The 14,537-nt window shown below is 42.4% G+C and overlaps 1 protein-coding gene across 14 annotated transcripts in view; it reads right to left on the reverse strand.

Annotated features, from left to right (window-relative positions):
- Positions 1–2,888: 2,888 nt before the first annotated feature.
- Positions 2,889–14,537, reverse strand: part of myt1b (myelin transcription factor 1b) — a 118,684-nt gene continuing 107,035 nt past the window's right edge. For 8 of the 14 annotated variants that reach the window (XM_047593180.1, XM_047593149.1, XM_047593164.1 and 5 more), the window contains 11 exons: positions 13,875–14,126; positions 12,886–13,040; positions 11,926–11,988; positions 11,445–11,513; positions 11,001–11,063; positions 10,595–10,675; positions 9,877–10,098; positions 8,809–8,900; positions 8,605–8,708; positions 7,194–7,337; positions 2,889–6,953 (listed from right to left, as the gene is read on the reverse strand). In XM_047593180.1, coding sequence (XP_047449136.1) covers positions 6,810–6,953; positions 7,194–7,337; positions 8,605–8,708; positions 8,809–8,900; positions 9,877–10,098; positions 10,595–10,675; positions 11,001–11,063; positions 11,445–11,513; positions 11,926–11,988; positions 12,886–13,040; positions 13,875–14,126 — 1,389 coding nt within the window. In that variant the 3' untranslated portion in view covers positions 2,889–6,809. The remainder of the gene's footprint in view (positions 6,954–7,193; positions 7,338–8,604; positions 8,709–8,808; positions 8,901–9,876; positions 10,099–10,594; positions 10,676–11,000; positions 11,064–11,444; positions 11,514–11,925; positions 11,989–12,885; positions 13,041–13,874; positions 14,127–14,537) is intronic. The other 6 variants (XM_047593157.1, XM_047593171.1, XM_047593189.1 and 3 more) reach the window with 4 other exon arrangements.

Raw genomic sequence — 14,537 nt, forward strand, 5'->3', positions numbered from 1 at the left:
AGCGATCTGATTGAAAGTGTCTTTAGCATCTTAGCTCTTATCCTGTGTGCTACAGGATTCATTCAAAAATGATGCTGTTTGTTTTCACGTGCATTAATGGCTTAGCACCCATTTATCTGTCCGACCTCCTGAAGGTCCCTCAGGTCCTCTGATCATCTACGTCCAGGCTGAAGCTCTGGAACGAGCTCCCTCTGCAGGTGTTTAAATCATGCATCAAGACACATTTTGTAATTCATTATCTGATTGATCATTTCCCAACGGAGAGACTCCAGATAACCTTTTTCTACCCATAAATATCTGCAGGCAGCAGAGTTGGTCTGGCAGAATATTTGTTGACATTCTCTGACGTGTAACTGTCTGTTTTAGATCGATGAAGATGTAACACATGGAGGACAAGTTAACTGAGGAGGTGCAAACATTTGCACGAAAGTTTCAGTTGCCAGGGGCGGTGCTAAGCATAGAGCTCTACTGGGGCAATAACACCCCCCCCCCAGTAGTGTTGTGCAGATACAGAGATACCGATACTCCTGAAACCAGATCTTCATGCTCTGAAATCGATTTTGAAATCAAAATATCGATACTTCTGATGCTTCAGTCATTGGAGGTGATGTAGGAAAACAGTGGAAAATAACTAAACTACTGAGTTGTGTCAACACAACAAATCTTGTGAAACACAAACTCAGGTTAAACCACAACACAGAATATGAGGCGTTTATGATGAGGACAGAACAGGGTCAGAATTAAGATGAAAGTTTCATTTTATAGTAGTTCTTAATAGTTAAACTATCATTTATTTTAAACATTTTAAATTGTGTCTCTGTGTGGTTTTTCTGTTGTTGTATTAACTCAGCTTCATAGTAAATGAGGCCACTACCTCAATATACTTCAGAGTTTATATTAAATAAATAAATTACTCTGATGTCTTGTATCTTTATGAAGCTATAATTTGAATTACTCTACTTTTTTTTTATGTTTTCCAGACACTTAAGTTTGTATTTACACAAAGTATCGATATCGGTATCGCCGATACCAGCCTGAACTTTACTCATACGTGCAAACATAAACAGTAAAACACCGTACGTAAGTTACGTACGTAGTTTACGGCACCGTACACTAAATAATGTCACACACACACACACACACTGATACAACAGAGTCATACTTGTCTATGAGTCTTTATTTGTGTTTTTCATAGAGAACATTTAAAATGGTTCATACCCCCACGATAACTGACATCACTGTTCTGCTTTATAACACTGACACAGGAACAGGGGAACATGTACACGAATACACAAACACACAATCACAAATTCGGACCATCTACAGTGTTTTACTTCCCGAACAAACAAACAAAAAAACAAAAAAACAAAACAAACAAACAAAAATAAAACAGCAAAGAAGAAAACAGGAACAGAAACATGAGACCCCGAGGACACACAGCCAAGGCCTGTCCCACTTTACAAAACGGTGCAGTAGCAAAGGAACGACCACATCTACAAAAGTAACAAAAATTACCATACAATCTATTGTAGTGGAAGTGCTTGTAATTTTGGAAGTTTTGTACTTTTTTAAAAGTATATCAATATCAATGCCTAGAAAATCACCAGTAAAAATAGCTCATCTCTGTAAAAATGTGCTAGCAGGACAACCCTTGGCTGTGGATTATTATTATTATCATCATTCTTTTTTTTTTTTTTTATCTTTGTCACAAACTATTCTTTTTTCTTTTTTTTCTTTTTTTAAGTTTGAAAGCAACTTCGTCTTCAATACAACAACAATAACACTGTTTTTTTTCCTCTTAATACAAATATGTACAGAGACTTCCACTAGTTTCAAAATAATGCCCTGCACACGGATGCATTATCTAAGGGATGAACTCTTCAGATTCCTTCACAGAAAAACTGTCCACTGTGCAGTTTGGTACCTGAATCGACAGAATGAGATCACAGTTTCTTTAGCCTACAACAAAAAAAAAAAAAGAAAAGTAAAAATAAAAAAAGCTCGTGTGTCGTCTCTGTCACAGAATGACCTCTGCCAGCATGTAAAAGTTTATATTACAGAGTTAACCCCTCCCACCCTTCACCCTTCACCCTTCACCCTCAAATAAAATAAAATAAAATGAAATAAAGTAAAAACATCTAGATCCAGACCACATGTTTTCTCCAGGAGGATTTGAACCAGGTGTAAACAAACGCTGTCGTAGAATGAGTGGAGCAAGAAAGGCACACATGATAAGACCACACAGCTTCCAAATACAGCGGCGGCGGAGGGTGGGGGGGGCAGGGTGAAAAGGGGGGGTAGCGGTGGTGGTGGTGTGGGGGTTCTGAAGGGGGGGGGGGGTCTTTTGGTTTTGCTCAGCTTGATGAAAAAGTGCCACTCAGCCTGACATTTCGTTCTCGTTTTCCATGTGGTGAATGTATTTATATCTGTGTGTGTGTGTGTGTGTGTGTGTGTGTGTGTGTGTGTGTGCGTCACCCTGCTCTTGACTTAACAGGCAAACCCCCCCCCCACCCTCACCCTCACCCACAACCCAAGGACCCCCCTGACCCACCCACCCCCCCCAAAAAAAAATAAATAAATAAACAAATAAACAAACACAGCTGCAGACGTGTTTCCCTGAAAGTTTCATCACGTTAAATTCTTCCTTTTCTTTTTTATTTATTATTTATTTATGTATTTATTTATTTTTTTGTATCCCAGGTGCTTTGGGAAACTGAGCCCTGACCAGTTTGTTGCTCCGTCGCTATTTTAGACTCCTGACTCCGTCGCTCGGTACTTTTATGGAAATAATAAGAGGAAAAGAAGAAAACGGTGCGTAGGCGCAGAAGCGAGCGTCGGACGCTTTCTTCCCTTTTTGTTTTGTTTTGTTTTTTTTTATTTTAATTATTATTATTGTTTGCTGCCTTTTAGAAAATGCTACGCTTCCACGGCCTCGGCGTTTATTCATTTACATACCTCAGTAGGGGATTTTATCAAGCAGTTTAAAAGGGGTCATGCCATATCAAACAGGGAGAATATTCACAGTCTGTAACTCTCGGGCAGAATCTCGTGCATCGTCAAGAGGAGGAAGAATATCTCGAATGCATCCGAAGCTTTCCTTCCTGAGGAAAGGTTGCACATGAAGGGATGAAGGGCACGGGGGGGGGGGGCGGAGGGAGGAGGGGGTTTAAAAGTCATAAAAAAGCTTTGACATTCTTTTGAGTGACGAACACGTATTTATGCAACAAACGCCTCCTCCTGAAACTAAAGGGGAGATTTTTGTGGATCCCGGCGAAATCAATTTCCCTCACTCCCACGCGCTCGTCTCGTTTCACGCTGGCCCCCGTGCAGCTATCGCCTCCGGCCTCGGCCGTCTGGGGCTGACCTCTGACCCCGCTCTGCATCGCTCTAACAGCCCCCCCCACCCACCACCCACCCAACCACCCAACCACCCGGTCACCTGAGAACCAAACCCCCGTCAATCTCTTTTGGTTTTACACAAGAAAAGAGCCTCTTCCTTCCATCCTTCCTTTCCTTCCTTCCTTCATTCCTTCTTTACTTTCCTTCCTTCCTTCCTTCCTTCCTTCCTTCCTTCCTGCCTTCCACCCCCGCCGATGAATCTAAAACGGTTATTTCCTACGTGAGACACAAACAGGGCTCCTCTCTCCTCCTCTCAGACTCGGATGCTGGCATTTTTTCAAACAGTTATTCAGAAAGTGCACGAAGGAGTTTCATTCTACATTGGCTTAAAGCACATTTACAACATGCCTTTGACATCAGAGTTACACAAACAAACAAAAACAAAACAAAGAAACAAAAAGAAGAAGAAGGGGGGGTGTTGCACTGCACACACACCACAGCCGCTGCGATGCAAACTGCTCCTATTCGCTGGGTTTTCTAGCCATAAAACACAACGATGCCGCTAAACGCTGTGAGTGCAGAACATTATTCAGAGGCTTCGCCTTTTTTCTTTTCTTTTCTTTTCTTTTTTTTTTTGTCTTCTTAGTTTGTAACTACACATGAACTCACGTGACACTTAGGAACAAAGAGCCAACCATCTAGTTTCAAATTCATTTCTCAGATTCAGTTGTACAACACATAGTAGATTTTTTTTGTTTGTTTTTTTTTGTTTTTGTTTTGGACATTTGTGGACGAACAAGGGAGCAACAAAAAAAATAAAATAAAATAAAATAAAAAGCCTATGAGAACACGTCTGAGCCGACTTTTTGCGTCCGGCTCCGACCGGCGGGTTAAAGCCACAGTTGAGCTGGTCTTGTTGGTGACATTAATTAGTTGATGACATAAATAAGGTGTAACTGCCTCCTACTATTAACGCTCCTTTATCTCTTCTAAACAGCCAGTGGTAAGTTTGATAAGTTAATACAAGAGAAGAAGAAGAAGAAGAAGAAGAAGAAGAAGAAGAAGAAGAAGAAGAGCAAGTCAACAATTACACTGGAAAAATATATGTATGTTTATATTCATATATATAGCATCTTTAAAATCTATTTATACAGAATGTATTTATAGTGAACTTATGGCCATGTAGGCAGAGAAATAAAGGCATCTGAAACAATCACCGCTCTCCCTCGATGCCGTGGCCTCTCTCCGACCAGACATTGTTACATTGCAGAAAAATGCGAAGAATCAGGAAAGAAAGTGAGTTCTCTTCTTCTGGTTATTTATTATTATTATTATTATTTCTGTTTTTTTGTTGTTGTTGTTGTTTCGTTGGTTTTCTTTTTCAGTGGCACTTTGTGCGTCAAAAAAAAAAATTAAAATCTAGAGTAAGGCTACAAGGGTGGTGTGTTTTTTTTTTTTTTTTTTGTTGTTGTTGTGTGTGTTTATCTGTTTGTCCGAGGAGGCGTTTCCTACGGATGTGTCACCGCGTGTGTGTGTGTGTGTGTTTTAGACTAACACACTGCTGGATTAGAGCTCTACACATGAACCGATGAACTGACGACGACAAGAACGTGTTAAGCAGCCGCGGTGCATCATCACAGAGGTGGTTGTTTATCTTTTTTGTTGTTGTTGTTGTCGTTGTTGTTGTTGTAGTTTTTGGGTGAGCCAGTAGTGGCCGCTACAAAGCGCTTGGGAGAGGTAACGTTTCTGAACTATTTTTCCAACTTTTTATTTTATTTTGTTTTGTTTTTTTCACCTGACAAAAGCAAACACACCGAGAGCACATGTTGCTTTTGCTGTTTGTTTGTTTGTTTGTTTGTTTGTGTGTGTTTTACAATCAGCTGCTGGTACGTCTAAGTATCCGCCTAAGCAAATCAAACAGTATTTAGTATTGATTCGGTTTCTTTATTTAAATATTAGCAGTGGATCTTTAAGACTAGTCAGACTCAACCATCACATCACGCACATAAATAACAAAATAAATATACAGCCCATATCAGTCGATTTCTTTCATATTAAATAAATAATAAATACATACTTTCTTTTTGTCATTTTTGTTTCGTCACCCTCTCAGCAGTGGTTGCTATTTCTTTTGTTTAGTTTTTTTTTTTTATCTTTTAAATGTAACAGTAGCATAAAGAAGACAAAGAAGAGAGGGGCGGAAAACATGAACAACCCAAAATAATAAGAATAATAATAATAATTAAAAAAAAACAAAAAACAGAAAGAATAAAACTTTTTTTTTGCTGAAAAATTATCAAAAAAATTTTCGTCTGTTATAAAACATCTGCACTTAAAAACGCTTTTTAAAAAGTACTCCAAAAAAACAAAATATGCCTCGTCAGTTCTATCTATATAGGCTCTTAAAATATTAAGACATTTGCAAATCTTGAACCACGATAATCAGTAGTTGTTGTTTTTCTCTGTGTGTGTGTTTTACAAAACAAAATGAATAATAAATAGATTGCTTCAAATAAATAAACCTCGAAAAACATAAATGGCAATAAGTTACAATTTAAAAGTTTACAAGTTTAAATAATTCATATATAACAATAATTATCGTACCACAAAACTATTCATCGAAATGAAGTGCAATTCCTATATTATCATAAATACTATTGATATGACTAACTGAATTTGAAACGTGTGCCACTAGAACTATTATCGTTTCTGTTAAATAAAAAAATAAATAATAAAATGAGAGGAAATGAAAAGTGGAGTAAAAAACGGGGGTTAATCTGCTGCTCTTTCTTCGTGGTCTGCTCCCGGATCCGTGACTTTCGCGTCTCTTCCGCTCACACACGTCGCTTTAGTGCACGCTTCATATTGCTGGGGTGATTGTGTGTGGACGACGGAGCTTTTCCGGAGCTGGTGAACGCACAGTTTGTGCCACAGTGAATGCTACAAGAGTTTCCTCATCCAGCTTTTTTTTTGTTTGTTTGTTTGTTTGTTTGTTTCATTTTCCCGTCGTTTCCTGCCATCGATCCTCCGGCTGCTGCGACTTTATCGAGGCTCCAAAAAAAAAAAAAAAAAACTGAACACAAATAAACGGTTAAGGACACAGAAGAGACAACAGGTAAACGTACAGCCCAGGAAAAAACCCCCAGATACAGGTTCTAGTAACTAGTTTTCTCCTCCTCCGTCCGTCCGTCCCGACCGGAGCGTCTGTTCCTCGGATCCCAGCAGCAGCAGCATGGTGTGGATTTTGGTCCGCGTCACTTTTTCTTCAGCAGAGTGCTCCCTGGGTTTGTTTTTTTTTTTTGTTTTTTTTTTTAAAGTTGCCATTTATTTAAATAACCTGAATTCCCTTTTTTTTTTGTTTTTGAATCACACTTCTTCATGATACTGTAGAGTACGTCGGCCTCCCTCCGTCCCCTCCGTCCCCTCCGTCCTCTCCTCCTCCTCCGGGACGGGTTTCGGGACTCGGAGCGTCAGACTTTGATGCCCTTCACGGCTTTGTTGATGCTCTCCAGCAGGGCCTTGTTCTCGGGGCTCTGGAAACAGTCCTTGTTGGTGTACATGTCGGTCAAGGTGCTCACGTAGCTGTCGAAGTTCTGCTCGGTGATCGGCTCCTGCTGTGGTGCAAACAATAACCAATCTCAAAAAATAAAAATAAAAACGAAGAGGCGGAGGCTGTGCTACAGTAAAGGTCTGCGCAGGTTCATCCAGGACGTCGACGCGTCCAAAAAACACCAAAGAAAGAAAAGACGCTCGGGCTCGTAGAGACGTTTTTTCTTTGGCGTTTTTTGGATTTTAAAACCCTTGAATGTGTCGCAGTAAACGGAAGCTGCGATGCGACGCAGGCGGACACTCACCATGTGCGGCAGGCGGATGTTGGCCAGGCTGCGGATCAGGGCGCGGCTCAGACCCGACAGCTCCATGAACAGGGCCTCGTTCTGCTCCTCGATCATCTTGTTCTCGTGCTCGATGGTCTTCAGGTTCTTCTCCATGGACGAGATCTGCAACGAAACAGCGACTCAGGTCTCAGGTCAACGATTCCCATGTGATAGATCTGATCTGGTCTCATGTTTACATGAACCTGCTTCTAATCCAGACGGCAGCTTTACAGACGGGTCAAAGATGGACGTCTCTGGTCAGCGTAGAAGCAGGTGTTACTGTTTTGCATAAAGTTTGTGGGGTCATGTCCACGTTTACTATTGTGTTGTTTAGTCTTATATCGTAGCTGCTCTTCAGTTAATTGTTGATGGACCTTTTTAAACTGTTCGATATTTCAAAACGTGAGATAATGTCCAGTTCTTATTAAAAACGATGTCTCCAGAGGAGGAAACCTCACTGAGCGTTTACATCAGACACAACGGAGCCTGACTTCATTCAGATTCACCGTTTGGGAAAAGGAATATTCCACCCTGGTGAAACCGAATATTTCTTCCCACTGAGTTTAGTGGTTTAGTGGTTTAATGGAGGCAGATCACACACACACACCAGAGAAAACATAAAGTACATCCACGTCACTGTTTTCCTCCTGTTGATTCTAAACACCACATAAACTACATTACCCATGAGGCACTTCTGTTCCTGACACATCTGTTCTAAGTCACGACTGACTTGGATGATGACACAGTTGTTTTAAGCCACAGGTCTAAAAATCCACTAATACGTTTAGAAAAGTGAATCAGGTAACAAACACCTGAGCTTTATCTGGAAGTGCTTTTGATTTACTGTAGAAATTGTGTTTGTGATCGACACCAACAGATGAATAAAGGAACAACTTATTTATTTGTTTAAAGCTCTGCTGTTACATCATCATCAGACGACAACTCTGCTAATGTTAACGCGTTTAGTGCTGAAGTGAACTTTCATGTAAAACATTCAGTTCTGCCACACACACATGTAACATTATATCTGTGATGATGTTCATGCTGGTGTAATTATTTGGTAGAATATATTAATCTATTATTAGAGCTACACTCTCACTTCTTGCAAGATTTCTTCTCGTGTTTTTAGTCAAATTGATGAGGAAAACTACAGAATCTCAGCATGAACCCTGATCTCTGTGTAAATATCACACTATATTTCAGCAGCAGCATGAACAGAGAGAGTTTACACTGAGTTTTCTGACTGACAGGCCCCAGTTAAAGCCCCCGCACTAATTAAAGCATGAAGAGAGCTGCGTATATCAAACTCCTTAATCGACGCGAGTGACAGACGTGAGGACTTTAAAAAGGATTTCTCCCTTAATGAAACACCGGCGGCGGCGTCGCGTACCTGAGTCTGCAGGTTGACCATGTCGGCCTCCATCTCGTTGTTGGATTCGTTGAGGTCGTTGATCTCTCTGTTGAGCTGCTTGATGTCCTCGTCGTTGTCCAAAACTAGAAGGAGGAGGAGGCAGACGCGTTTGAGCGAACGAGCAGAACACGGAGGAAATAAAGTTTCATCTTCTAACGTCCCTCCACCCTCCACCCTCCTCACCGTCGCTGGCTCTGAACTTGGTGCTCAGGTAATCTTCTGTGGGGAACTTGGCCTTCTTCTTGGCGTACAAGGCTCTGGGGCATCCTGAGAGGCTGAGGACACAACAGGGTTTCTATTAAAACATCTGATTTAAACCTAATGAGGAAACAACAATGAGCTTTACTCACAACCTGACTGAACCGTTTAGTTTCTTGCAGGAAATTAGATGAAATGGAATCATTGTCAGATCGTCCTGTTTGTTAGAAACAGACTTTAAAGAGCCAGAAAAACTGTAAAAACATAAAGTGTGAGAGGGACTAATGCAGAGAACTCAAATCAGAGAGTACTTCAGGAACATGAGGAAGGAACTTCCTCCCTCCCAACGTCCATGATGCCCCAAACTCAGACACTTCCAGATCAACTCTGAAGGCTTTTGCCTTTTCACCATCATCTTAGAATGAAATAGAGTAAATTTGCATGAATAAAGTGTGTGGGAACATTTCGGTTTTAAACTGAATGAGCAAAGTGATCCCTTTAACACGGACCAGACAGTTTGAAACTAGAGGCAATGGAAAAAAAGCCACTACAACCAACTGGCACATGCACCAGAAACACAACAACTATCTGGTCCAGTTTTACCAGCTGGAAAAAAAAACTAAAAAACTGCAGCTGGACGTGCAGAGGAGCCTTCGTCCCCACACTTAACACTCACTGAGGTGTTTGGTCGACAAAGTAAATATGAAATACAGGTGAAAAGCCAACGTTTGGAGAAATGCTACAAACGTAGCACATATAGCACAAAGTTACATGTAAAGGAAACTAGTTTTTATTCAAGTGCAATTGTTGCTAACAAAGAGAATCCATTTTATTTCTATTGTTTTTTTTGTTTGTTGTTCTCATTTATAATAGTTTAAGTTCTTGACATTTCATTGTTAATGCTTTAAAAAGCTGCACTTGCATTATTATGTCATTTTGTCACGATGCTGGTCTCAAAAAAATGTTGACGATAATATCGTTTATCAGCAATAATTTGTGGGACAATATGTCGTCCCGTCTACACCACCACCAGCTCCAGATGTGCTAAGTCACCTGCGGTGTGTGAGGAAGCTTCCGTTGGCGTGTCCGGAGCCGTCGCACCCCGGGGTGGGGCAGGTGGGCCCCTCTGTCTTGAAGGCCTTCCAGTTGAAGGGCGTCCCGTTCAGGAGCCCCTCCTTCTGCCTGCGGGCGGCCAGCGGACACCCGTAGGCGCTGCGGTGCGTCGCGTACTTCCCGCTGATGTGGCCCAGGCTGTCGCAGCCCGGCACCGGACACCTGGAGGGAGGGAGGAGGGAGGGGTGGGGGGGAGGAGGGGGGAGAAACAGGCGTCCGGGTGAGACAAGTAGATTCAAAACCAGAAACGGTGGAGAAAGTTAGAGAACTTCTTAAAATAGAAATTTAAAGGTAAACTTTCTCTACTGGGCCAAATTCATCCATCATGTTTTTAATCAGTAACAGGAGCTGCTTTCAACATGCTGCTATTGATTTGTGTGCAAATGCAATATGAAGCCCATGTATTTCTTATTACTCTGCAATAGTCTACACCATGAACTACATTCAGCATCAGTATCTGCAGTAAGTGTATTTCCCCGTCAGTTACGGAGGCCAGGAAGTCACCACCTCTGCATACGATTCACAGTGACCTCCCTCTCTGCCTGTCTTTCTCTTTCTCTCTCTCTCTCTCTTTCTTTCTTTCTTTCTTTCATTGCATTTTACTTTTACCGTCAGTCACGCTAAGAGCAGACATTATGGCTTTCTGAGCGGTACGAACTTTAAAAGCTCGGAGTCCTCCTGGTTGTCCTTGGTAGGAGTTTTAATTCCACTTTTCTTGGCACGCGGGCACCCAGAGAGACTGAAAACAGAAAGTATGGAGTTGATAACATAGGGTTGGCAAAAAAAGGTCTGCTGAAGTGAATGCGTCATCAAGGGAGAGAACATTAGCAGCTTTAACAAATCAATTTTTAAAAAATAAATTATAATAAATTAATTTAAAAAAAAAAAAAAAAACGCCTAAAACGGTCGAAGAAAGTGGCATCATGGACATGTGTGAGTATGTGGTCCCTGTCTAATTCTACTGTGAGCTGTCGCTAGGCCTCTCTGACTGACTGTGTGTGTGTGTGAGCGTGTGTCTTTGTGTGTGTGTGTTCGTGTGTGTTTGTGCGTCTGGGTTTTGTTACCTTCTGTGAGACGCGTAGTTTCCTGTGATGTGACCGGAGCCGTCACATCCGGGCGTCGGGCATCTGCGAAGGAGACGGCGCAAAGTTCAACATCGAGCAGAGAGGAATAAAAAAAACAACACGGGAGGAGACGTCACGAAGATAAATGGGTTAATGCAATGAGAGAAATGGCTGTTTTTTACGTTTCTACACTGAGAGCTGGAGAAAAAAAAACGTCTATTTTCTAGCAAACAGCGACGCATTCTGCAGGAACACGGGGTCATTTCACATTTACATGAGGTGATTGAAATGGAAAAAAAAAAATGAAACGGCGTGACAGATGCAGAGGCAGCAGCCAGCGACAAAAGAAAGATGAAGTGAACGTCAGCAGGATGCGACCGGACGCTGTCAGTGGCAGATACAAGTGGCAGTGAGAAGGCGATGGAGGTGTAAGAGCAGACATACTTGAGTTCAGGGGTGTGGGCCGCCATGAGGGACCGAAGGCTCTTATCAGCGAGAGGACACCCAGACAGACTGAGAGAAAAAAAGAGGAGAAAGAGCGAAGGACGGGCGGAGGAAGAGAAGGACGGGAGAAAGGGAGGGAGGGAGGGAGGGAGGGGGGCGAGGAAGGAGACGTGAGTGAAGGGAAATCAAGAATGCGAGGCATACCAAGGTCATTTAGAAAGAAGAGGACAGACAGCAAGAAGTAAATTACTGATGCATATCAAAGTCAATGACCGCCTCTGCTTCCCGGGCTCACGCTACATTATTGCCTCTGGCATGTCAGGATCAAATAAAATATTTGAATTAGTCTCGGTACGCCTGCTCGGACTCGGGCTCAGACAGAAAGAGCAGCGGCAGCAGCAGAAGAAGAAGAAGAAGAAGAGTCTGCATGTGAGAGCTTCTAGACGGAAAAACTGGACAAAGAGATGGGGGCGGTTTGTACCTGCGATGGGACGCGTAGTTTCCTGTGATGTGGCCGCTGCCGTCACAGCCCGGTGTGGGACACCTGCACAGGTGAGGAGGAGACACAGGTCACATGACTAAAAACGTAAATGTTTATAGGCGTGTGCACACGATGGGGATCGATGGGGAGCTTCTGTTTGGTCACGGACTCAATGTGAAACTGAGCCCTGATTAGAAACATACTGACAAAATAAAATCATCCAGTTCATTATAAGTGACCAGAGTAAATGGTTTTTAATGTCCTCGTCTAGTTTATTCCACAGGTTTACACCACAAACACAAATGAACATGGCTACTTTTATAGTATGAATGGATGATAGGTTGTTTACAATCATGATTTCCTCTTAAATTGCACCGTGAACATCGTTTGGATGTTTTCTTGGGAGCAACTTGTTCCAGGCTTTAACCTTCCTCTTGTTTGCTCTGCTTTTTTAATTTCTCCACAGTATTTGGGATTATTAAGACCTGAGACGTACAAAAACTAAGCGTCATCCTCCAACAGGAAGTAGTAGTTTTTGAAAAAAAACAATGTCCTCATATGTGGACACTGGGATTATTTCATTATTTATATTATATTAAGTGTGTGACAAAATGTAAAACTGCTTATTTTAATACCTGAACATGACTGAGCAAAAGCAGAATTGCAAAGAGTGAAGTCCCAACGTCCTCAAACAAGCACTTGCTTACTAGCAAAAATGGCTAATTTGTTAAATTTGCATGTCACATCAAACCAGAAACGAAGGTTTTTATCTCTGCTACCACTAGATGGCAGACTAAAGCATTTAAATTCAAATGAAGCTGCAATGAAACCTAGGAGGTTAAACTAAATCAGTATCCTACATTAAGGATGAAAACTGCTGCAGAGGCACAACCTGCAAACCTGCGAAGGAGGTTAGCATGGCGTTAGCATGGGTGCAGCCTCCTCTCCACCGTTACTTACGAGAGCAGCTCCTTCTTGCTGTCCTTGGGCTGGAACTTGACCTTGAAGCTCGGGGTGGTGACCTCTCCCGGGTACTTCCTCTCCTCCATCATGTCCTGCATCATGTCACAGTCCTCCGGGTCGGACGAGACGTACGACTGGCCCGTGTGCTCCATCTGAAAAACGGTTCACCTCTTATCATTCCACACTTTCTGACAGGAAACTGAAGCTGCTCATGAACATGTTGGAGCTCATTCATGGTCCTGGTCTCGTTTTAAAGACAAGACTATGAAGTTTCTATAACTAAAGTCAGAATCTCTCTAAGTGGTTTAGTTGTGGAGGAACCAAAGTTGGCAGACGGTTGTATCTGGTTGAATCTTATAATGACTTTTATCAATGAAACCAGAAGAAAATTGCATCATGCAGCGTTTACTCAAACACAACTCGTGTGCAGAGCTGTGATTGGTTCAAAAAGTTACCGCCGTCCCATAAACCACCCAGAGGAACGTTGAAACGCTGCAGTTCTCTCCTTTCCTCTATAGTTGAACCATACGATACTAAGAAAAAAAAACTTTTCCAAACACCACGTGCACCAAATCTCTCCTTTATTCTCCCCGAGACAAGTGATGTTTCCGAATGCGGAATGTCCTCATAAAAAATTAACATTCACGGCCCTTTATATTTCTTTTGAAAAAGTTCAAAGGAGGGAGAATTAGCATATGCCAAATCCGGGATGGTGCAATGCACCTGACACACCACCTCCGTTACACGGAGCGGTGTTTTAACTGTACAGTAACTCTCACATTTCACTGAAATAAATGAATAATGAGGAAAAGGAGGCAGGAAGTGAGGAAATGGAATTAGACGAAGACAAAGTGATGAAAACAAGAGTTTTTTCCACTGAAAAGCCTCGGGGGTGTTGGTGTGTGTGTGTGTGTGTGTTGTTATTTATGTGGCGGTTCCTCCTTTGAGACTAATATCGCTAGAAGTTCTGATCTCACTGCACCGACCTCGTCCATTTCCTCCTCTCTTTGGCGGTTGGGTTTGGTGTAGTCCAGCGGCCCCTCCCAGTCCTCCTGCTTGTAGCTGTGCACGTTGGGCGACGTCATCCCGCTGCCGCCGTGGTGCAGCGAGGACGAGGAGGAGGACGGGTCGGGCGACCGAACCCCGGGGCTGGTGCCGGACAGACTGCCCTCGCGTTTAATGGGCTTCTTCATGCTCAGGTCCAGGGTGCCGTTCTCGTCCACCTCTATGTCCATCTCCTGCAGGGGGAAAGCATTGGGTCGCTGTCACCATGGCAACATCATCATCATCACCATCAAAAACACTTAAAAAGCTTGATTTTTTTTGTAAGAAATCAGGAGTTGCTTTTTAATTTAATTACAGAAATTTGCATTTCAGAACACAAAGATATCAGCATCAGTTTTTTACTCCAATCAGCCTTTTTTCCTCCTCTTTCTCGGCCGTGTAGTTTGTGTGCGCGGCCTCGTTACGGCTAAGTTCGTGTGTGCACACGGCGTTTTTTAATTTATTTTCATTTTATTTCTTGACAGTCCCAGACATCAGTCTTCAGTCAGTCACTGCTGTTTTTCATTAGTTTACAGGAGACGACCCGGCTGAACCTGAGCCTGATGGCGTGAGCAGTGACTCGTGAGGAGGTGGAGACAACTGAC

Source organism: Mugil cephalus, chromosome 1 (assembly GCF_022458985.1).
Source record: "Mugil cephalus isolate CIBA_MC_2020 chromosome 1, CIBA_Mcephalus_1.1, whole genome shotgun sequence".
NCBI classification, from domain to species: Eukaryota; Metazoa; Chordata; class Actinopteri; order Mugiliformes; family Mugilidae; genus Mugil; species Mugil cephalus.